The sequence below is a fragment of the Tauraco erythrolophus genome, chromosome 5, assembly GCF_009769465.1.
Source record: "Tauraco erythrolophus isolate bTauEry1 chromosome 5, bTauEry1.pri, whole genome shotgun sequence".
Classification (NCBI taxonomy): domain Eukaryota; kingdom Metazoa; phylum Chordata; class Aves; order Musophagiformes; family Musophagidae; genus Tauraco; species Tauraco erythrolophus.
In genome coordinates this window covers 81,245,025-81,270,244 of record NC_141469.1, presented here as the reverse complement: position 1 = coordinate 81,270,244, position 25,220 = coordinate 81,245,025, and the positions used below count along the sequence as shown (strand labels likewise).

General features: G+C 41.3%; 1 protein-coding gene across 1 annotated transcript; it reads right to left on the bottom strand.

Moving 5' to 3' along the window:
* Positions 1 to 17: 17 nt before the first annotated feature.
* Positions 18 to 24,497, bottom strand: SLC39A8 (solute carrier family 39 member 8). Its single transcript, XM_086611915.1, has 8 exons — positions 24,303 to 24,497; positions 15,900 to 16,068; positions 10,265 to 10,434; positions 9,593 to 9,715; positions 8,278 to 8,445; positions 3,578 to 3,785; positions 2,870 to 3,054; positions 18 to 164 (listed from the first exon to the last, which is right to left on the bottom strand). Exons 1-8 carry the CDS (start codon positions 24,495 to 24,497, stop codon positions 18 to 20), a joined length of 1,365 nt encoding a protein of 454 aa, XP_086468041.1.
* Positions 24,498 to 25,220: the final 723 nt, after the last annotated feature.

Sequence of the window (25,220 nt, the reverse complement as noted above, 5' to 3'; positions counted from 1 at the left end):
CATTTTCCCTTGCGTTATCACAGCTGAATATTTCCTGCATACAAGGTAATCATCAGTATGGCAGTAAACCCTGTTAGTAAACCAGCATTCTGAATAAGGAAGAATGTGAGATCCATCTTTCTTCCTGTCACCTTCTCTCGCAGCATATCATTCATCTCTGGGAACTGAAAAAAGGGATATTTTTAGGTAAGTATTGCCATCTCGTGGTAGCATGCACAACTTAAGGCATTAAGAACTGAACTATATGGCTACTTTGGCTTAAATAGTAGAACTAACAGAGGCTGAAGGCAATCACAGGAACAGGTTACCTAGTTACTACAAGGTTAACTGCTACTAGGTTAACTACTAGTTACCCTGAAAAATCACTTCACCAAGGATGGTGAAATGAAATAGTGTTTTGTTCTTCTCTACTGTGATTTCACTTCATTGTCTCTCATGCAAATTTCCTCTTTTTGATTCCAGCAATCTCCTAGGGTACGATTGTTGGTCCATATGTTGCTAGGAGGAGCTGCCCTTGTATAGCTAAATATTGTGGGTTTTACTTCACTAGTATAAATAGAGAAGTCCTTGTTCAGGAAATGGAAGATTAGGATTCTTCTGCTTTATCTATAAGCAAATGAAGTGAAGCTGAAAACGTAGGCAATCCCTCAGAAATAAGAAACCTGTTACAAACAGAAGGTCTGGTGGGCTGATGAGGTGGTGGTAAAGCAAGGAAGAAAGAAGAAGAATGTTGTGAAACTCGTGGTAACACATGCAATATTACATCACAGTGCAATGAAGAGATTCTTCATTCTGTAACAGAGATCTTAATGGCAACATAACAGCAAAGGATGACTGATGTGCTGTTAACTGCAGAAACAAAGATAATTGCTCTGAGAGCCAATGGAGATGATGGCAAACGAGCACTGGCAGTAAGTCCCCCACATGGGGTGATTCACAGTGTGTATTTGCTGCAGATAAAGTCAACTGCAGTTGATCTTGAGAAACGTGCTCAAACAAGCTTTAAACTCTTCTCCTGTTGAGCTGAGAGTAGCACAACCAGAATGCAACGAAGACTGTAAATTTCAGTGTTAGTTCAGAAACCTTCAGGCTGGGCGAGTCAGAAGCCGTATCTTTCTTTGATCTCACAAGGCAAAAACAATCATTGAAGGTAACGCAATCTTTGAGGAACATGCTAAGGTTAGTGGGAAGTGGCCAAACCTTCCCAGAAATCATTCAGAGCTCCGTAACCCTCTTGCACAAGAGACAAAGACAAACCAGATCAGCTTCATGCCATGCAGCAAGGCTCATTTGTGCACACCCCTCGGTGTACACATTCCCACATGCCCACGGCCTCACCACGCAGAGATCTTACTGGCAGAGGCTGGGCTATCCCGATACTGGAGGAAAAAAGAATAGCAAAAAGAAAAGAAGGAAGAAATGATCTTCTAGTTAATCCTACCTGCTTCTGGACAAGGAACCCACAAGTGTGTGAAAATCTAACAGAAAGCAGAGAGCCAGATCTCTGTATAGAACACTTGAATACCCTGTTTCAGACTTTCCAGGGGGAAGAAAAGTTCAGATAGATAACTGATACAATCCAAAAACCTATAAAGAGAGAGAGAGATTGCGGGGAGGGAGGAGTGAGAGGGACAGAGAGAGAGAGAAACAGAGATAACAGAACAGGTACAAAGAAAAGAATTTTACCTACTTTGATGGATTCAATAACAAATTTAAGTTAAGGCACTCTAAATTCATGCCATGACTTTTACACATCATAGTTGAGTACACTACTATTTGTTATATAACAGTGAAACTAAATGTAAAGCATTAGCAATTAAGGTTCTGCGAACTTGTAAAATTATTTTTTTCATTTAACTCTAACATTATTATTCATTAAATCCTATGTTGTTACCTAAACTATACTAGTACTTAATGAAATAGTCACTATAACTATATGACAGTTCTTAAATGCACGTAGAACCAAACTGCAGTCTCACATCTTTTCAGATTCAGGCCTCACTCTTCCAGTTCTCCACTCAAATGGATTCTCACGTGGCAGGTTTAAACACCTCGGCAGATACACCTGTTCTTACAACACTGAGTTAAGCATAATAAAATTCTTGAAAGATCTCTCTCCAGATAAAACATCATCATAAGAGTAACTTATGGAATACTGCTGACTGCCTGTGAATCTAGATTTTATTTCCCAATGTCTAAACCTGATCTGGATCTTAGCACAATTTAAAAAACAAATGATAGACAGACTGTTTTGAATAGAGTTCAGCAAATTTTTTAGTCTGAACCAAGAAACTGGGGCTGGCACTGCTTAATTTAAACCAGAATAGAATTTAAGTCATGTTTTTCACCAAAACAACCTCAAAATTACCATTGTGGTTACACAACACCTTTCATTCAACTCAAAACTAAGTATTTCCTTTCATTTTGTTCACCTTTTTTTTTTTTTGCTTCTCTTCTAAAATATTGTTTAAATAGAGACAAATGAATCTTTTAACAATAATAAAGTGAAATACTCTGCCACTTTAAAATGCTGAAACAAAGTATTTATACACTTTCAACTCTGATGAAACCAGCCCAAATTCATGAAAAGCTTTTCTCTCTCTAAAACTCCTTCTCAGTAATAATCTGATCAGCCCTGTTTGTGAAGTGAAAGGCTTTCATGTTTCATGAATAAGCATTAACTATTTGTGCACCTCCATTAAGGGTATAACTGATGATTTAACATGTAATAATAATAATAATAATAATAATAATAATTAGATAACACTGGCATAGGAAGGACAAAATACTAAATTCTACTGGAGAGACTTGGTGCAGTCTTTGTTCTCTTGCAGAAAAACAAATAGCTGGAAATAAAATTGTATCTCACCATATCTGCCAAAGAGATGTACAGGAACATTCCACCGGCTACGGCAAAGATGATGTTAGGAGCAAAGTTGTTGCCTACTAATATACCAAAAGCCAACCCAACGTAACAGGAACATGCAGACAGAAAGTTGAAAAACAGAGCCTGCCGAGTACTCATTCCTGCATTAAGCAAGATGACAAAATCTCCTAAAAGAAAAGGAAAAAAAAAAAACAAAACACATCTTCAGAAAACTACATTGTGATTTTTTTTCTGATTTCAAAGGAAGTCTGAAGAAAATATATGGTTTGTATGCAAATTATAACCCCTGCTGTTTCTTCTTCATACAAGTAAATCATGAGGATTTCCCTTCAACACTAAAGGTAACTGCAATATTCTAAAGCAAGTAGGTGATGCACAACTGAGCTAAGAGTATAGGAACACAGAACTACCTGTAATGATTTTAAAAAACAATACAATTAATACAACAGTGCATGCAGCATATATGAACAGGGCAATTAATACCTCCCTAATATACATTCCTTGCTTCCACCGCCTGCACTTGGAAAACTCCTGTGCTGGATGTGTATTTTGGTGCTTGGAAAGTTTTTGATGCATGTTCTTTCCATTAATTTGTCTGAACTTTCTTTCAATCTATGCCAGATTTGGCCAGCACAACCTCCTACACCAGTGATTTACACAGTGAACAACATGTTGAATGAAGTTCCTTACCCAGTTCATGGGGAAACTCTTCACACAAGATGGCTATGGAAGTACTAAGCCCTTGAAACAGAGACAAAGTGAAAGAAGCACCAATAGCCAAACCATCGATGAAATTATGTACAGCATCACTCAGCGTCACCATCCAAGCAATGGTCCCAATCTTTGACAGTGGAAGCCCCTTAAGACACTTGCATAAGTTGCCTTGAGTGGCTTCTTCCTGGAAAAAAAAACACCACCATAAATCAATTATGTAAAAGACTGAATAAAGAAGCCAATGAATCACACTTCCAGAAGTGGAAGTAATTTATACATGCAGTGCCATAAAATAATGAAAAACTTGGAGCAGATAAAAGGAACGGCCATTTTAGCTCGGAGCACAAACTAACCTCCTGTAAAAAATTCCTGATGATCCACTCAGATAAATTTCTGTACGCACATATGTTGCAGTTACATAATATTTGCTAGCATTGTAATATTTTCCCCCTAAAAAAAAGGATTTGCACATAAGGCATTAACTAGTGCTTACTTACTGGAACACATAAGCAGTAATATATACTTCTGTGAGCCCACAGACACATTTATACACCTCTCCTTCTGTTGTAGGACAAGGACTCTTCCTCCATACAAAAAGGTCCCAGATTATTCCAAGAAATTGTCCTTAGTTATTAGAGCAAACATTGCAAATTGTTGTAGTTTTGCCATATCAAATGCAATTTTGAACTTCATGGAAATATAATGATTAATAAATTCCTTTAAAAATCTTGAATGACAGAGCAGTAAGGTCTGTCTCATTATTTGCTCACCAGACTCTTATCTGACATACTGCATCCTTGTATGTAGGAGCTGCCTTCGAGCAGGACAAAAGTTCAGGTCAGGGATTTCTGAGTCAGATGTCTATTGCCCTACTTGGAACTCGGAGCTCACAGAGCCTCGGTTGAGCAGTGCCACGACTGCCATAAAGCACACTTACAGCTCCTGTTCAGTGCATAAGAAGTCCTGAAATTTTACTTTTACGATTTGAAAATGAGCAACGGCATCCAAAAATTGGGAGTTTCCTTGCCGACTCAAACACATAGGTTTTAGACTTGTACTACAGGCTTGCCTTCCGTTTTTGGAGGTTTTCCTCTCAACCTATTATCTAACATACCAGCAATGCCAATTACATTTTTGAGATTATTCATTTGTACTTGTACTAATTTTGTTTGAATTAACAGACCTCTCTCTTAATCCACAAAGGCAACCTGAACTCCACTTCAAGGAAGAAATATTCTAAAGCAAGCCACACAAAATACATATATTAGGTAACTAGAAGTAAAAATAAACATGAGTATGAGAAAATCCAAATACAATTAGCGAAGCTCTTCCACTTATTCATCCAGCTCCCTGAGCCAAAGTTCTGTTCCCCTATGTTTTTTTTCTGATTCCTGGTGACCTTCCTTCAAGCTGCCTTAGAACTGATGGAGGCATTGTTTTGTAGATTGTCCTGATTTCTGCCAAAAGCAGATCTTTCTTGGGATGTTTCTAGCTTCTACTCAACGAACATTGAGTAAGAAGATACTATTAAGAATTAGCTGTTGAACTCATCAAGATTGGAACTAACTAGAAATTTGTTAACGTTGGGTTGTTTTTTCTATGGATTATTTTTTTTTTAGTAATTACAATTAGGTTAGGAGAACAGTGTTGATTTACTTCTAAAAATTACTTTCTTGATCCAATCTTTCAAAATGCAGAAACAATTGTAGATTAAAAATTAGGAATCGGTTTCTGAGAGGCTTCTGTAATATATATACAGCTATCTGCCATTTACTGCGCAGCTCTGAAGTATAAAAATTCTTGCCTGTAATCTACTTTAGATAATGTCTTGACTTCTTTCATAAATTACATAAATTACAACAGCATTGCTTGTCTGGGTTTACATTCTAAACTTTACTAGATGGTGTGTCCGATAGACGTAGATGAACGACTAATAGATATTCTTAATGTTTAAGATAAGGCAGACCAGTGACAAATTTAGGATTCAAAGGCAAAAATGAACAATGTCTGTCTCTGTGCTGGACTGTTCCCACTTTGTCATGGTAGTTTAGTAGAAGTCACAGAAGAGATGTCAGCTAAGGAGCTCTGCAATACCCAGCTGGACTATCAGGTCTGACTTTTATTAATTATTAAAGCAGTTCTGTATTACTTGAATCTTCACAGTTTATGGCAAACCAAAGACATCCTTGGTATTTTTGCTCTTCTGAACACAATCTTTTCTTTAAAAGCAATGGCCTCTTCTTTGTTCTCAAACTTAAGAAATTATACAGAGATTCTCTTATTTTATCCTATGATATCTCATCAGATTACTATTGCTATTTCTAATGCATCTCTGACTCTCTCAGACATGAGCCAGAAATGTTCTTTTGTGTCCTCTGGAAGTTCCCACAGGACCAAGAAGGAACCCTAACATCATCTCCAGAGCATAAATAAATGACATCACAAAGTTTTGTTTTACAACTCTAACGTCATGTGCCAGAGGATACAGATATTTCAGCAGTTCATCTCTGAAACAATTTTTATTCAAAGTTACTGTTGTCAAGCCATACAATTTTAATGCATAGTAGATACAAATTTTGGGTCAGCACAAAAGAGGTTTTCAAGGCTGCAGTTACTGCTGCAAGTGAAATCTGAAAGTATGTGCCTGATTAAATATTTAGATTTACTCTGGTTATCAGTCTGTTCTGCCACTAAAAGACAGACTATGGCTGGATCCCCACGGCTGAAAACAGCTACCACACTTTGGCACGATCAGACAAACTCCCTCCTCAAAGCCTACACGATGATTTCTGGCTACGCTGTGTTTGCCCTCTCCAATGAGCTTCAGATTACAAGGACACATTAAAATTCCATTAGGCATGTATTGGCTTATGCCAAATGGTTCCCTCATCAGTATCAAATACCTGTAGAGTTGAATGCACACCTACCCTCATAGCACTACCCTAAAAGCCCTCAGCCACATTGGCCCTCCCTTGCCCCCTAATGACTCTGAAGGCTACCTGGCCCCTTTGAACCTGCCTGGAGGAGAAAAAGAGTAATGATGCCTTTTTTGTTGCCACCTCCAGTATCAGCAGCCACTGGGATTTCCTTGCAGCCAGCCTTGGCTCCAGAGTGAATTTTACCCTGCTATACTTTCAGGAGGTTTTAATACAACATATTCTCTTCCTGGTTTTGGAGAAATGGAGAGGAAGAAAGAATGGAAAGCATGAATTTTCGTAAGAACAAGTAGAGGGGAAGAACCTTTGTGAAATTCTAAGTTCTTAAAGCCAAGACTGTACATTAAAGATCTATGAGTATTCCACAAAGGATCTTGAGGTGACCTACAATACTTCATGATCATGAGCACTGCATCTAAACTAGTTGCTAAATGCTATATAGTTACGTTTTATTATTGTAATCCGTGGTATGATTTTGTTGTGTTTATGTTACACATAAGCAGATGGCTAGCCAAAACATAGTAACGGAATAGGTCCAGGTAAAACTTCTGGTAAACAGGGCAGACAAACAACACCCGTGCCACTGGAGATGACTGTCTCCACAGAGAGTGGAGGGTTCTTTTGTTTGTTTTATAAATCTACAAAATACAGTTTAGGGACACTCATAATACTAATTCCCTCTTAGTGCCCAAGCAATTTTAATTATTAAGCACGTTTCTCCTATTTTTTTAAAATGCTCAGTCTCCACCACACTTCGTGACGTTTCTATAGTAAGGACAAGTATGCTGTTGGTACTTTAAACTGTGTGCATCAAATGCCCTGTGAGCCTACCGGGTCAATGCAGAACTCTCAGATTCTCTCCCAGCTGTTAGGGCCTGCCTCTGACTTCCTCTCCAGCTCCTCACTGCTCCCCACAACCAGTGGCTAAAGAACAGGAGTGGTAAAAACAGAAATCTCTACTATGAAAAAAATCTGCCTTAGCCATCAGATAACTGTTTCTGTGAGTTTTTGTTTTTTTTTTTAATATAAGGGATAGTACTGCTCCCCCCTGTACAGGGAGAAGGGTAAAGGAGCACATCAACTTTCCCTTCCTGCTTCCATTTTCTTCTCAGACAGAAGGAAGTCATATTTGTAGGATGAAAACAAACACAGAGAAACATAGAGAACACATCTGAAAGAGAATAATACTTAAACCAGGAGGAATGGCTTCTGTCTCAACATACTACCTCCATAATTCCTGCAGTATCCAAACACACTGGACTAGCAGAAGCAGTGCTCACAATATCCTGCATGAAAGCCACTGTATTAGTTTTCCTCATTAATCATTGATTCAGAGGAATCAGATTCTCACACACACCAGCTGTTCTCACATGGCTTTATGTGGTCAGGAACACAATATGGATCATGCAACACTAAAAAACACTATCACTCTTTTTAAGCAAAACAACAACAAAATCACAATAAACTAATTAAAATCAAGATATCTGATTAAATATATATTTCTGTCCTACCCATCCCAACACTGATATCAATTAGCACTTTTTGTTGGCTATAAATTCAATGCAACATTCAGCTTTCGTAAGCTTGCCCCAAAAATCCACATTTTTTTCATAAGGCTCAAGCAAGTTATAAGTTTACAAAAAATTGAGAAAAGTAATAAAAATACGTATTAACTCTCCCCTCAGATGTGCTTATATAATTGACAGGGATAAAATAAATAAATGGACACAATTTTCATACCTGTGCTGAGACCACACTGATGCTGTCAAAACCAAGATTTCCATTGCTTTCGATGACAGCTGAATTTGCATAACATGTCCCCCCATTGCTGGTCGATAGTGGTTTGGGTGGGTTAGTCTTATCCTGGGAACGATTCTGTTCGCCGTTTTCGGAGTCTATATGGCCAGTCTAGGTGACAAACAAAAAGTAAGTAGCAAAATAACAAACGTAAGAAAGCAGAGACCAAAAAAGAAAAGATGGTGGCATCATATTCATGCTGCCTTGCTTTCGACACCAAGTAAATGTTTAAATGGGCATCAGTAAACATTCAAATGTTTAAATGAACTCCAAACATATCTCAGTTCCTAACTTTTCTCTTACTTTTAGCTAATCAGAATACATGCGAGGATTTTTCATTTTTATACTTTTATATAGAACCTCCCAAGCCAAACACCTGACCATAAGTGATCAACATTTGCTAGTCATCTACGGTTGCTTGTCAAATAGAGTTTATTACCCTTTGTCAACTGTTCCCAAAAATAAAGGGCAACAAATTCATTTTTTCTATTTTTTTTTTTTTTTGGTGCAGTAACTACAAATGAGGGACAGTTAATCCTTATAATCTTCAATATCAGCAACAGTTTGGGAGGGGTGGCCTTAAGTGAAGTAAGAATAGCAAGACAGGACAGTTTCCTTGGCAAGACATGAGCAGAGAGGACGAAGAAGTTTGAGAGGCCCTTCTCTGAGATAAACTCAGCCTCGCTCATGTAAGTACACAAAAACCACGTACTCTGACACCTGGGGAGACGCAGAGCCCTGTGCAATATGGATAACTGCAGTGCCACTAAAGCAGGTCTGTGTACCAGAGCATGGGGAGACACAGAGCTGAAGTTACTGAAGGTGAGATTCTGGCACTGGCAGCATGGTTACACTTCACAGATGACTAACAAGTCACATTGATTTCTCCTGCCCAAAGGTGAGTGCCAGGGGCAGATTCCATTCTCTCCAGCTGTTACACATTTCCACCTTTTCTGCTGTGTTTAGATAGCACAGCTACGACGTGGCCCTTGAGAGCAACTAGAGCACATGCCAATGACAGCAGATCACACTCGCATCTGGATTCTATCCCCAGGTCTGCTTGTAACTCCCTCAAAAAAGGGAGATTGCTTCCCGTATCCGTATGGATTTTGAATAGATGTATCAGAACACATGGCAAGGCTGAATTCCTCAGATAAAATGACAAAACCCTCACGTTTTACTAAACTATCAAATGCCTCATGAAATATAACAGGTGCTTTCAGGCAAGACTTGTTCAGTTGGTGATACGCTTCATTACCTGTTTATAGATCTTCAATATCACTTTAAGAATCCTTTCCACAAAGAAGAGAATATAGAATCCACCAAACACAGCGACTGCTTTCTCAGTATAGTTATCTACTTTGGGGTCAAACCCAAATGCCTAACAGTGAAGAAAAAAGAAATACAAATCAGTTTGTAATCTTAGTACGTTGCCAGAAAAACAAACCAACCCCCCATACACACAGATACTCCTCTAAAATACAGACTGTCCCTCTACCAAGCACGAGTTTCCATGAGGCTGAAATTATGAAAGATCCTGGTCTTTTTATATTTTTTTTAACTTGGATTAAATGCTTTAATTAAGTGTTTTAATTCAGTAGAATTTTACATGCAGAATGTAGAAATAAAGTGCCAAGTGAGAAGGGTCTAACCTGTAGCCCATTAAAGTTCACTAGAATTTTATTCAATGCATTTCTCTTTTTGTCTGGAGGCAGAATAGCCCTTGGTCTTTCCCATGGCAGAACTAGACACAGATCTTGATGGCTTCTGCTTACCCATCCAGAAAGAGATGGTAGCTAATGGCACTGAAGCCCACCCAAAACTCTCTGGAGATTGCAACCCAGACACAGAACTCCAGTGCAGCATACCTCTAAAATCAATATACTTTAGAAAGTAGTATGCAAAACAAATAATGATTATCCTTACTTACCTCTGGAATGAGCTGGAAAATTGCATTAGAAAAGAGAGTACCAATGGCCAAGCCCACAAAGTAGGTTAAAACCTTGGGGAAATATGACTTCTTTAAGAGGGGAGTTAAAATCAAGCCCAGAAGTGATGCCAAGTTAATGATAGTCACAGCCAGGAACCCAAATCCCCAAACTGTGGACAAACAAACAGAGATATAAACTATTTTAGTGTAACACTCACTTCATGCTGTTTGTGATCTTTGTAACAGCTAAAATGGCATGGAATTGGGAAAAGAGTGGTTCTCTGGTTTAAATTATACTTCACAAATACAAAAATCTTAAAACGTATAGATACAAGATGCATACCTGCAGAAAGGAAATATCTGGAAACATTGTCTGGGACTACTACATTAAAAATGGAAACTGTGCTAGTATAAGATCTGGGATAGCCCAGATGTTGCTAGTATAAATCAGATCTCTCTACAGTCAGTGAAGAGTAAAAATTAAGGCTTAGTCCAACAGTCAAAGCAGCTACAGCCCCAAGATAAGACAAAACTTTTTACTAGTCCCAAGGTTAGACCCAATTTTCATTTACTCCTAAGGAACTTCAAAACAGAAAGTCAGCTGTCTTGGCTGTATTAGATACCCAAACCCTTGAAGGATTACTCCTTCAAATCATCCTGAGGTAGTAACTTTCTGTTCCTAACACTCCTCCTCCTCTTCTAACTCAAAGTAGTTCTGCTGGCTGAAAACACTGCCCATCGCTGCTGGTCTAACAGGTGAGGGGGCAGCCAGCTGACAGCACAGACAATTAGAGAAATGAAAGCATATTAAAAAAGGCAGGTTCTAGGTTCAAAAAGATAGACATGTGATTTTATGGGGAAAACCTTTCCTAAGAAGCAGCAAATGTATGGGGGCTCACCATCCCTTAGCTTCCCTCTGCATAAGCACAGTCTCATAGTTCAGACACCAGGACTTGGAGAAAGCCATCCCATAATCATTCTGGAGTCTGAATCACAGCTGGAGGGAGTGGGGTGGTTGCTGTTGCTGTTCATAAGCGTCACGAAGCTGTGCCTCTGTGCAGGACTACTGTTTCTCCCAGTGACATCTCAAGTCCCCATAAGCACAGAGCAAAGCTTTGAACATCGCACTGAAGAGGTCTGCAACGCTGCCTCGAGTGATGCCACTGAACCCCAAAGTTATCCACACAGACAGTGGGTTTGTCTACAAAAATTAAACACAGATAATAATCAAAGCCAACACAATGCTGGCTATCTGGGAACAGTTTGGTATAATCCAGAAAGTTGCATCATTATGTTACAATATGTATGCAGGGAAATTACCAGAAATTCCTTTCTGCATAGCAGAAACCAACAGATCAGATTACGATCTGCAGCCCAACTTTCCTGTAACACAATCAGCAAACACACTAAGCTGGATTCCTCACCTGCAACTGGGATGGCTCTACTTCGTTTGCACAGTGTCACAATTGTTATATGTAATGAATTTTATATTATGTCAAGAACAGAAAGCATTAGAAACATTTAAAGCATTTGCAGAAGGTAAATCAAAGCCATTTAGAACATTCATTTGACATTTTTGAGAGAGTGAGAGAGAGAGAGGGAAAACACAATTAGATATGGGTAGATCCACTAAGCTAAACAGTATTTTAATTTCCACTCAAATAAATGACAATTAAGCTTGTAAATATCTTTTTGAAATCAAGTCTATAATAAACAAACCGGCTTCCAATGCCATCCTGAGTCACAAACCACTGTTTACAGTTTGGGATTGCCACAGAAGCACAAGTCTCTCTCAGTTTAGTATGCAGACTACTCCTACACATTATTCTGTGCAAAATGCACATTTTAAACAGAGTTAACAAAATAAAACCCCCATTTATCACATATGAAGCAATTAGTGTACTTGCCCAAATTACTTCATTAGACAGAGGAAATTAGAATAAGTTTCAAAAATTACAATAAAAAAAGCTCGTACTAATTACTTTTTACAACAAAAGACAAAGAAGATAAATTTACAAATCGTGTCTGTAAATCAGCAGATGACAAAAACGATACAAGAATGGAACTTAAAACCAAGCACAGAAAAACAGGTTATTGCCAAATTTTGAGAGAAGTTCTCACGATGCTGTACGTTTCACTAACAAATGATCTAACTTACATGCTGCACTCTGTGTTCAGAACAGCAAAACATAGTGGGACACTTAACTCGAAGTGTGTGTTACACATGACACAAGTGTCACCATTTTGTATGCTTAATGCACTGGGAGATGTCTCGTAACATACTAAAGGACCTGTGCTCACAAACAGGGGGACATGTTCTAATCCACCGTGTGTAGTATCTCCTTTTGTCACAAAAAAAAATGTAAAAGGAAAAGCCCTTCTGCTTTCTGATTTACCAGAGATTAGGACTGCCAGAAGTTAGATGTGATTTTACTTTTAATAATCTGTCCTAGATCTGGATGGCCCAAAGAATTTAGGATTTTCCGTATTAATACTTTGTTTCTGATTTACTCACTCAAACTGAAAGAATAAGGAAGAATTAAAATAAGTGATTAAATAACCTCAGACAATGAAAGAATAAATTATTATCCATCCTAGGCATTTCACAGATCCTGCAATGAGCCACAGTAGTATGGGGACTAGTTTAAACTAATGAAATTTTTAAAGGAATAAAATAAATCTAAGATTTTTCTCATACGTTCTCCAGGAAGGCACTCCTGGGATTTGTGGCAAGCTTTTCTTTGAGTTCAGAAAGACCTGAAGTGTAATTGGAAAGAAAAAAGAAGAAAAAAGTATATTATCCCATAACTACACAACTACAGGAACTGGTACTTCAAGAAAAAGACCACAAATTAGGAAGAAAAAAAAAAAATTATAACATTCCAAGACAACCAATGTTGCCAAAATTACTGCATTATGGACTGCATTTCACAAAATCAGGTATGCACTGCTGACTTAAAATCGATTTCATTCACTAGGACTCCATCCACACTAAGGTTTTTATGAGTCCATGCATCGCAGAAAGCTGGCTGGTCTGACCTCACATCTCAGGGCAGGGCACTCTGCTTTGGACACACTCTCGTCTCCTGAACCTGGTGGCGCAGTCAGCCTTTGCCAACTACCATCATTCATTCTGTCTCTAGAACTGTAGCCCCAAAGAGGCAGCCAAGATACTCAAAGCCACAAGAAATCCAAGAAATAAAGTGTCAGGAGTACAAGTAAGATGCCCTTAGAACACCATTGCTTGGTGGTGTTCCTTACAGGAGGTGGGGACAACTGCTCTGGGCCTTCCTGAGGCAGGCTCCGGCTCCTTCTGAGCCCTGTCCCGGGATGAAGAGGACATACAGGTATGGATACCTTTCTGAAGAAGCCAAGCAGAGAAAACAGAACCTGTTCATCTTGTACAGAAGGAATGCAACTGGGCACTTCCAGCTATTTCATGCAGCTCTCTACACCTCCCTAACACCTTCAGAGAAGCAAGAACGGGAAGGACAGGAGTGTGCCCCTAAGGTCAGCTAGGTTAGCCAGGAGTTATACAAACCCCAAGGAAAAGGACATGCTATATGCTGCCTTCTAACTTTTACCGTGCTTCAGCAGCACTTGTTTTGATTGCAAGCAGCTGCCCCATAAAGCTTATTGTACTAATTTCTTCTGTATGTCTTGTCCGTTCATATTTTGGAAGACAGAATATTGTTAAGTGTGTGGGAGTCTCTGGTCAGGAAATTCACAGAAGCCCAGCTGGAAGCACGCATAGAGGATTTTGCTTCACGGGCAGTAACTGAAACCAGCCAGCCTCAACGCTGCCACGACACAGATCCATTTTGTGATGGGGTGGGGGTGTGCGTAACTCAACATCTGCACTTGACACTGGGCCTTTCTGTGAATCAAACAGGTACCACTATGTACCACACCCTAACCATGGGCCTTGCAGATCAGCCTGGAGAAGAGAAGGGTCCGGGGTGATCATATAGCAGCCTTCCAGTACCTAAAGGGGGCCTACAGGAAAGCTGGAGAGGGACTTCTTACAAGGGCGTGTAGTGATAGGACAAGGGGCAATGGCTTTAAACTGAAAGAGGGCAGATTTAGATTGGATATAAGGAAGAAATTTTTCAGTCAGAGGGTGGTGAGGCACTGGAACAGGTTGCCCAGAGAAGTTGTGGCTGCCCCATCCCTGGAAGTGTTCAAGGCCAGGTTGGATGAGGCTTTGGGCAACCTGGTGTAGTGGAGGTTTTCCCTGCCCATAGCAGGGGGGTTGGAATTAGATGATCTTTGGGGTCCCTTCCAACCCAAACCATTCTATGATTCTACTCCATGATTCTACGACTCTTGTGCTGCAGCCAAGGGAGATGCAGGGAGAAGGCTGCCTTGCTTATCTGGCTACTGGACATTGCTTCTGAGCTGGCAGGATAAAAGAAAAACAAGAGGGATGGCCTAAATAGCTTAGGAGGTTAACTACAGGTCAAGCTTTCCATGTATAACCTAGTTAAACAGCCCCAAACGAAAAACAGAGACAGATCCTACCATTCTGTGCAGATATTCTAGACTTCTTGACAATATATGGTGTCACACGGTGTAAGCAATCTAGAACAACCATAGTAAATCGATGCCAGGGTTTGAGTGATTAATCAAATATAATTCTAATTATTCACTGGCACAGCTAACGTCTAGGAATTATTTACAATTCTTAATAAATATCATCATTTGTATCAATCAGAATGTTATTAATACTAATATTTCAAAAGTTATGAAAAGCACTGCTGCATCTCTGCTCATAGACACTGCCATTAGGCATCTACTCATCCAACATCCTAACTTCAATTCAGCTGACTCCCTTGGAACAATAAATTTATCTGGAATAATGAATCAAATAAATAGGCCATTACATATTTGATCCTTATCAGTGCAACAAGTGACTTCATTAATCAGCTGAATCTCCCATCCTACATTTTCTACTGCATGGTACAGTGCACAATAAATACAGAAATATTAGTGAGAAAAATCAGAGGAAGGACCATTAAGGCTACTCAGCCACGTCAGGATATTCCATGTGGAGGGGGCAGCACAGAAGATGATGTGAAAGCAGGAATCAGAGTTTGGAAAGAACATGAGTATTTTTCCTCAATAAAACAGTCACTAGCTCCCCTGATGTCATGACTCCCACCTGCAAACAATTCCTCTCAAATTCAGTCCCCTAATAATTTTACCTTGAGTTGCCTTGATACCTGCACATCTCACTAAGTCTGGCCTCCCACTGCACGAGCTTCCCTTCCATACTCCCACCTTCTCCCATATTAACCAGCTACTAGCTGGTTAACCAGCCACTACCTGATGCTTCAAGGCACGAAGCATTACCCAAATGGAATAGGTCAGAAAGACCCTTCCTTTAATGGGCAAATTATTCCCTACCTGGTTCTTTCACCTTTCTCTAAAACATTTTTTAGTAGACCACTGTTAATAGGTAGGGTATTTGTTCAGATAGTCCGCTGACCTGAAACAGCATTTTAATTTTATGTTCTCACTTTACAACTACATCCTCCTAAACAAGACACTCCTGTTATGCATAGATGAATGCTTCTCATTCTCCTAAGAAAACTCCACTCCAGTTGCAGTATTAATCCAATTAATATTAACTAACCTTGCAAAGAATTTGGTTTAGACGTATCCACAAAGTTTTCTTGATGATCACATGGGTGAAAAATTAGCTGTTGCAAAATGGCAGGACATATTGTAGTGAAGCTTGAATTTGACACGTGACTGTTGTTCGGTATCCCATGCAAAGAGAAAATTTCCTCACCAGTCAAGCACTGGAACAAAAAGGAATTTTGCCAACTTAGTACATTAATGCAAAACCAAAAAATAAGTAATACACTGAGAAACCCAAGAATTACAACATGAAAATACCACAACACATTTTCAAGGAAATGTATACAGTGTTTGTAAGCTGTGCATGAAAACACTGATTGCCTAAGGTGAAGCAGAAGTGATTCAAAGTATTTCAAGTAAGATAAATCACAAATCAATGAAACATGTTTTAAATAGACATTTGCAAATCTCATGCCCTATGAACCACGACAGTTAAACCTTACAATATATTTTGAAAAAAACAGCTTCAAAGAAATTAAAATCTCATAAAATTACAAAATAATTACATTTAAGAGCAGGCCAGACACAGTTAAAATCCCAGTGACAGAGTATGGCACTGAAATGAGCATTCAGTGACTGCTTATTCATGTAAGTGACGACTTCGCTTTACAGCAACGCTTCATCTCCCCAAATCAGCTGTTTAAAAATGGTCCAAACATTAACAGCACTCAATATTTTTCATTCATTTTATAGCAATAATTGTTAACGGCAAACATTGTTACGTGAAACCATTCCCCACTCCAAGGAGGCAAACTCTTACTTTGGATCCTCACTTTGCCTTCAGCTCAGGACATGGCGGCACCGAATGGGTCAAGGATAAATGTATTTAGCAGTGCTAAACCAGGCTGGGTCAGGGCTGGTCACTCTGCTCGTTATTTTCAACCAAAAAGATAAAAGACAAACTATGAAAGATCTTCAAATACACATCTACAGAAAAAACGAGTATTTTTACATGAGATGCTCTATAGCACTGAAGTCTTTCATCTCACACTTCCTGTTTATTCACATCCATTGTCTCTTACAATGATCAATTAGGAGAGAGTTTCTTTTTTGGGTGTCAAGAAAAGTGATTTGGCTTATTGCTGTACAATAAACACACACGAAGTCTGAGTCTCAAGACAAAAAAAAAGTCAAACGTTTTGCCTCTATATGAGACATGAAGTTAGAGCGTAACTATCCCTGTAGGAAATCTCAGCGTGGTTGCCAAAGTAGAGCACTGGAAGCCTTAGCAAAACAAAGCCAAATGATCACCCCCTGCTCTTTTCAGTTTTGCTAGCCTTCAGATTTCACAGCACTTCTCCAATAATTCAAGATTATTATTTATAAAGCAAATTCCTTCTAGAGTTAAGCCAGAGCAACTGCAAGTCATTTACTTCAGCAGAGTTGCTTCCACTTCCATTAAGAAATATTTTTCTACCACCACCCAAAAAATGAAAGGCGTGCACACATCGTTTGAATGTGACTATTGCTGACTTAGCTTGGAGGGAGAGAACATGTAGGCCAAGTCAAGTGACTTCAGCTTAACTACATCCAGGATGTTTCTGCCCTTCCTCCTGAATGCCCCAGTCTAACAGAGCACTCAAGTACATGCTTCAACTTAAACACAAAGCTAAATTTTGTTAAGGCCATGAGATCTTGAAGCCTCAAACATACACGAGCAACGCGCACGTACTTTCATCTTTCAATGTCAATGCTAATGTCAAAGTATCACATATAAAATAAATACAGCTTGATAACAGAAATGTTTTTGCTGTTTTAAAGCACGTAGCTCCATTTAATCTGAGTGGAAGAAGCAGAGAGAAATCATCACTGAAGATACAGTCTTTCACAGCCCAATACATGAGCCTCTAGAGCTTTCTAAACTGGTTGTGTGCCTAATTATTTTATCATTAACTCTGCATTATGGAATAATGCAAAATAAGTGGCCAACATGTCCAGTGTGAAACAGAGAGAGGATAGTTGTGGTTTATAGGAATAGTTCCTATACAGTGCTTCTCGTATTAGTGGCTCATCCCAAGCACAAGTACAGGCTGGGCAGAGAATGGATTGAGAGCAGCCCTGAGGAGGACTTGGGACTGCTGGTGGATGAGAAGCTCAACCATGAGCGGGCAATGCGCGCTGGCAGCCCAGAAAGACAACTGTGCCCTGGGCTGCACCCGAAGAAGCATGGCCAGCAGCTCGAGGGAGGTGATCCTGCCCCTCTTCTCTGCTCTCGTGAGACTCCACCTGGAATACTGCACTCAGCTCTGGACTCCCCAACACAAGAAGGACATGGAGCTGCTGGAGCGGGTCCAGAGGAGGCCACAAAGATGATCCAAGGGCTGGAGCACCTCTGCTATGAAGACAGGCTGAGAGAGTTGGGGCTGTTCAGCCTGCAGAAGAGAAGGCTCCGGGGTGATCTTATAGCAGCTTTCCAGTACCTAAAGGGGGCCTACAGGAAAGCTGGAGAGGGACTTTTTACAGGGCATGTAGTGATATGACAAGGGGCAACGGATTTAAACCGAAAGAGGGCAGAAATAGATTAGATATAAGGAAGAAATTTTTCCCTCTGAGGGTGGTGAGGCAGTGGAACAGGTTGCCCAGAGAAGCTGTAGATGCCCCATCCCTGGAAGTGTTCAAGGCCAGGTTGGATGAGGCTTTGGGCAACCTGGTGTAGTGGAGGGTGTCCCTGCCCATGGCAGGGGGGTTGGAACTAGATGATCTTTGAGGTCCCTTCCAACCGTAACCATTCTATGATTCTATGATTCTCATAGAGCCATTACCGGAAGTTTACAGTGAAAAATCCTTAGAAAAACAAGCCAGTAGGAGCTGAGAATTCATAACATAACTATCTCTAAGAGAAATAATCTTTAACTATCTCATTCCCAGAAATACAGAACGGATTACTAGTATTTTAAAATACTAATATGTTAGTATTAATATTAGTTCACAAAAATCCGAACCATGTGGTAGTTAGGAAAACAGATTATGGAGACAAAATAAATCAGACACGGCATGAATTAGTAAACTTGAGACTTGTAACTTTGGCTACATATAAACAAATAAGTGAGAAATACCATCAGACAAGAGCTCTTTTACATGAGGATGAGAAACAACATTTTATTTAATTACTATTATTATTTTGATCAGGGACAAACCCAGAGGATAATGATTCCTATAAATGATTCATTGTTTTAAGTCACTTCATCCTCCCAGTAAACTCCTACATACATCCAATAGCTAAAAAGCAAGCTGGCATGAGTTCACAGGCACAATTAAAGGATTAATTAAAAGATTAAATCTATTAGAAGTCTTGGATTGGAGCAACTCATGTTTGCACACTGCAAAACTGTGCATTTATCTTTGGAGGATAAATGCATTAATACAGCCACACTGCTGTAAAAATACAAGCTATTTATTTTTTAAGACTGACAGACGATCTCAGCAGAAAGGAAATTTGGCCTCACGGAACAAGGGACTGAGAACCAACAGAAGAAGGACATGGAGCTACTGGAGCAGGTCCAGAGGAGGCCACGAAGATGATCCAAGGGCTGGAGCACCTCTGCTATGGAGACAGGCTGAGAGAGTTGGGGCTGTTCAGCCTGCAGAAGAGAAGGTTCTGGGGTGATCTTATTGCAGCCTTCCAGTACTTAAAGGGGGCCTGCAGGAAAGCTGGAGAGGGACTTTTTACAAGGGTGTGTAGTGGTAGGACAAGGGGCAATGGATTTAAACTGAAAGAGGGCAGATTTAGATTAGATATAAGGAAGAAATTTTTCACTCAGAGGGTGGTGAGGCAGTGGAACAGGTTGCCCAGAGAAGTTGTGGATGCCCCATCCCTGGAAGTGTTCAAGGCCAGGCTGGATGAGGCTTTGGGCAACCTGGTGTGGTGGAGGGTGTCCCTGCCCATGGCAGTGGGTTGGAACTAGATGATCTTTGAGGTCCCTTCCAACCCGAACCATTCTGTGATTCATTCTATGATTCTATGAGAACGACGTCCTGGCTCAGCGTCACGTCTGTCCCCCGCTGTTCAGTGAGCTTTGTCATGGCACCCAGGTGAGGGGACTGGCTGCAATGCAACTGTCACCCAGTGTTCAAAAAACAATTGCAAAGAAGACACGACATACTCGACCTTGTCCCTGAACTGGTAAATATAATTTTAAAAATGCTTTCATGAAAATTAGGGAGGGCTTAAATCTCTAAAATTTACACAATTACAAAGTATTCGGACTTTAAAAGAAAAAAAAATCAAATGGGTTATTGAAACACATTTTTACTTTTCTCCTGGCAAGGCTCTCCTGAAAATGATTGACCAATATGAGATTATTTTTTTTAAGATGGTAAATAAAATAAAGTTATGCCCGACTACCTAGAATCTCTTTACACCAGTACCTTTATAAATGATAAGCAGATGTCAGCTTACCACATCCTTTGAAGGAAAGGATGGGATAATCACTCAGACAAAAATAATGCAAAACTGGAAAATTAACAAAAAATGCTACGGTACCAGCTGTACTGTAAATGTGTCCGCCCCTTTTCTGATGTTTTGCCCTGTTCTTATCTCTGGTCTACCTTTGTTTTATCGGTAGTACTTCTCCTGTGTAATGCCAAGATACTCAACAGCCACTGGCCTGCAGTTTCTACATTTCTTAATTCTGATTAAATCCCAGCCTAGCCCCAGCAGGGCTGAGCAGTGGGCCACACAGCAGCAACAGCAGAGAAAGAACGCAGAACACCTATGTGACCAGCATTTTATTTTTTTTAACTTAGCCTGAGCCCAGATAAGGCAAATAGAGACACAGGACTATTTCTTCCTCGACTTGCAACAAATTAAAGCATCTAATGCTGATGTGGTGACACCTTTTTGTCACCCAGCACAGGTAAGAACTGGGTGCCAGGAGACAACCATGCCTTCAAAGCGCACAAGAAAGAGTCAAACAGATGAAGCTGCTTGAGTGCACTTGTGTGCCTTAGGGATTTCACACACCCCAACATGTTCAAGGCAGCTGGTCGTGCTGGGATCTGAAAACTGTCCATGAATGCTGAAATTCGCTGAAAGATATCGCAGAAATAAGACACTTGGAGGGTAGAACAAATAAGTCTATTTATCTTCTCACTGGCCAGGCAACATCAGATCGTGGTGTTGGACCAAGACCATACGTCACGCTCCGTCAGGACATTCCCCCTTCTTTCAAAAAGCACAAGTCGTAACTAGTGAAAAGCTACCAAAAAAAAAAACCAAACCCAAAATCAAACTAGCCTGGTTCTAGTCTATCTGACACACCAAAGTTTTTTTGACTCATCTTGAGGTGAAAACTAATATCTGATCATGGATATTAATAAAGATTTTGACTTCATTTTGTCCAAGTGTTTTGTTTAAAAATTAAAATGTATTACATTAAGACACAGTATTCAGGTATAACATATAGATTGGTATAGATTTTGAAGAGTCAAAGAAGGAAATTGGAGCATGATTTTAGTGCCTACTGATAACGTCAAAACACAAAGTGATGTTAAATAAGTTTTCTTTCCAATGTCCATTTACCTTCCTCGTATTTTTTGACCAAAACTTTTGAGGATGTATTTTAATCCTCCAGCACACACATGTATGGCTATCATACCACAACGGACCCAATGACAGAAGACCAAGCATAGTTTCATGGCTTTACATCTTGCTAATAATGTAAAATACAGAGTGAGCAAACACACTAATGTACTGAAATTACTAATTTTATCCCTTTTAGTAGGATTAAAATGTGTTGGAATTCCACAGTAAAAAGTGGAAAAACAGCAGTGACCAGCATTTGAGTTTGCTCAGTTACTACTTATTTCTCCAGTGGGAAGTCTTAACTTAATATAGGAAAGGTGATAACAGACAAATTGAAGAGCAAAGAAAATACGAACGCAAAGAGAATTATAGAAGTGCATGATGAAAGAAGAAAAGAGACCAAAAGGAAATGGAGACAGTTCAATTAAAAATTTCAAAACAGTACTTAAAAAATCTGTTTTCTTTTTTTTTGTGTTTTTCAGGAAAAAAATAGCATCTTCATGGACAACATAGGACAAAAGCTACCATAAATGTCTACATGAGCATATGTTCAAACACTATCATTGTTTTTTCTTCTCCGTTATCTTTTCAAATCAGCCTGGTATCAAAGGAAAACAGAAATCAAGCATCCATCTTCTTCTGGCTTACACATCTTACAAACTCTTTCAATCTTTAAGACAATGGACCAGCTTCTGGTGGATCTTCCCTTGTGAGATTAATAAGCTTACCAAAATTGTTATGAATGAAACATTAAAACTAAACACCAATACTGGGATAAAACTAGGAGAGATTGTTCCTTCCTGCCAATTTTTGAAGTGCTGTATCACCTGTCCCTTACAGATCAGCTCTCCACTAAAAATTACTTCAGGCTTGGATGAGGGACTCTGATAGAGTTGGGGTGTGTTATCTTGACTGGAAGAAAGGCCTGGGAGTCATCTCACTAGCTCTGGACACTGAAGTTAAGAACTGAAAGTCTCAGATAAACCTTGTTCCTCCTGCAGTCAGATATTTATGCAGCATGAATGGACTCAGGCTACCGAGAAAGAACTGAATCACTCTCCACAAGTATTTACTTTCCTCTGTAGAGAACTGGTAGAGCTCAAGCCTCTGGTGTCTTCCAACACACAAAGTTAGATTAGGCCACTTTATGCCTTCTGCCATAGCCAGCAGATACTCTAATTATCAACTTGCAAGTGCAAAGAGTATTTGAAAATGATCACGTGTTATTTGCTTGTTACGAGTATGCGTTTGCACGCACTACCTGCCCAAATTCATCGATATACCTCATATCTATGAGGCATCACAGGCCAGGAGGCAAAATACACTTGTTTAAGTGGTACTAGCTGATGGAGCAGCCATATGGCCAATTTTAAGCAAGAATACAAGTAACTCAGCAAAAAAAGTATACACATTCCAGTACGGTACCCTAGGTATTATTCAAAATGGACAAAAGTTGAAAAATTTTGTTTCAGTTAAACTTCAAATGACTTATGAGGAACATGCATTCACAGTAATAAGAAAGCACTACTTTTTTTTTTCCTTCTCCCCTCTGTAGCTTGTGGCAAAGTCTGTGTACGAGGGCTACGTGCTTTTGCAGAGGGAAAACCTGAAGAATCTACTCATTTCAATGTCCTTTTAAAGAAAGCTTCTTTTCATAGCCATATCCAACACTGCAAACTTGTATTTACTGCGTGTGGCTGGGAATGTTTATGTTTTTAATACGCAGTGTTGGAACAGTGTTCAATTTGTGAGGTCTGAAAGCAGTAACTGGCAAATATTGCCATGCTTATACTGAATACGACGTTGATTTCGGTGGCGTTAACTCCCAATTAAACCTCTGCCAAGGGTAAAGACATCAGAACTGCACTCTTTCTAAACCAAAGGGAGCTTACCCAAGGTTCATCTCCTTCACAGAACGAGCAAAAGAGCTACTACTCCAAACGTAACAAAAGTTTCTCAAGGTCCCTAGAACCGTGCCTCTTAGGTTTCTTAGGGAGTCGAACCAAACCACAGCAAATAGTCGTGCCTGATTTCCTTTCATTTTCATGACTGACATTGTGTCCCTGATTCCTGAGCATAAGGAAATCTCCACCAGCCTCAAGATTCCCCTTCAAGGAAACAAACGTAGTCTAGGGCACTACAGAAATATGAAATGTAGACTTTAAAAGTAGCAATGGGGTCTGAGTTTTGTATGGAGACACTAAGAGTAAAATATGTTCACGAAAAGTGGTATTCCAACTATATTTAGTCAGTAAATTAAACATTTTAAACAGCTTTTAGTAGATGAATTGATGGATGTACACTTTGCACTCTACTTAGATGAAAGATGTGCAAATTTCGGGAAAAAAAAAAATTCTTTACACAAGTAGATCTGTCTATAATCAAGTTTGTGCTATCCCATGACAGCTGTATTTCAACCACTCCTGGAGATCTGCTCATACAGCCCTTGGAGGGGCAGACTAGCTAATTCTCGAACACTTTTTGCTGTTGTCCAGATACTATTTACCTATTTTCACTGGAAAAGTGCCAGTTTAACAGCTGAGCAATGAAGAGGCAGAGCTAACCCCGCGGACAGCCCCGCACCGCCGCACGCAGCAGCAGCAGCTCACTGATGGACGGCAGTTTCTCCCCAGTCGCAAACTGGTCTCACCAGTGGACAGGTATTTCTGCCCGAAACCCGGCCCAGCGCCTCAGGGAGACCTTTGCTCCCTCCCCGCTTTACCGTGAGGAAACACGACGGCGACGAGATTTAAGAAACCACGGCGCTTCCCACCCGCGGGGCTCGGCGCCTCCGTTCCTGGACGTGCGCTCCCAGCCCAGCCCTCACCGCCACCGCGGGGCCACACGCGGCCCCCGCCGCTGCCGCCGTACCTGGTTGTGGTGCAGGTGGGCCAGCGGCAGCGCGGCGCCCAGCGCCGGCGCGGCGCCCAGCCGGTGCAGCAGCGCCGAGAGCTGCCCCGCCGACAGGCTGCGGTTGGCGCCGAAGACGCGCAGAACGTCGTCGGCGAAGGTGGCCGCGGCCGGCACGTCCCGCGCTGCCGCCGCCGCCGCCGCGCGCGAAAGCATCTCGAGCCCCGCGGGACGCGGCCCCTCCGCGCCGCCCTCACGCCGCCGCTGCCGCCTCTGTCCGCGCGCACGGGGCCCCGTCCCGCGGGGCGGGAGCGGCAGCGGCGTCCGCCCGGCCCGACCCGGCCCGGCCCCTCCCCGGGGGGCGTAGTGGGGAGACGGGGCGGGCGGGCTGCGGCGCGGCGGGGCCCCCCCACGGCTCCGGACGGGGCGGGCGCCGCTCCCCCGCGGCAATTCCCCCCCGCCGCGGCGGGAGCCCCCAGCAGGGGGCCGTCCCGCTTGTCGGGCCCCGCCGCGGCGTCGGGCTGCTTAGCGAGAGTCCGCCTAGCGCCGCCGGCGCGGGGCTGAGGGCGGCCGCAGGGCCTGCCCGTGTCGCGACAGACGACAGAAGGGTGGCACGGGGCTGCCCGGAGATGGCCCCACACGCGGGCAAAGGGGCAGGCTGCCAAACTGCTGGTTGCTGCCAGCCCTGCCCCAGGGGCCGAGGGTCACACAAACACCAGACGCATCCATGGAGGTACACGGGCTTTCCCGAACTGCCCCAAGCACATGCTTGTCCTCGCCAGCTGTTTCCAGATGTACACCTGCCCCTACGTGCCATGTGGTGCCTTCCCCTACGTGCCATGGCAGCACCTTCCCCTATGTGCCAGGCAGCGCCTTCCCCTATGTGCCATGGCAGCGCCTTCCCCCATGCGCCATGTGGCACCTTCCCCTATGTCCCAT

Excerpts from the sequence above, each read along its gene's own strand:
- SLC39A8 (XM_086611915.1), bottom strand. The coding sequence starts at position 24,497 with ATGCTTTCGCGCGCGGCGGCGGCGGCGGCAGCGCGGGACGTGCCGGCC. Across the intron at positions 8,446-9,592 it reads TATTGAAGATCTATAAACAG|ACTGGCCATATAGACTCCGA; the intron begins GTAATGAAGCGT and ends TTTGTCACCTAG. Across the intron at positions 3,055-3,577 it reads AGAGTTTCCCCATGAACTGG|GAGATTTTGTCATCTTGCTT; the intron begins GTAAGGAACTTC and ends CTTTTCTTTTAG.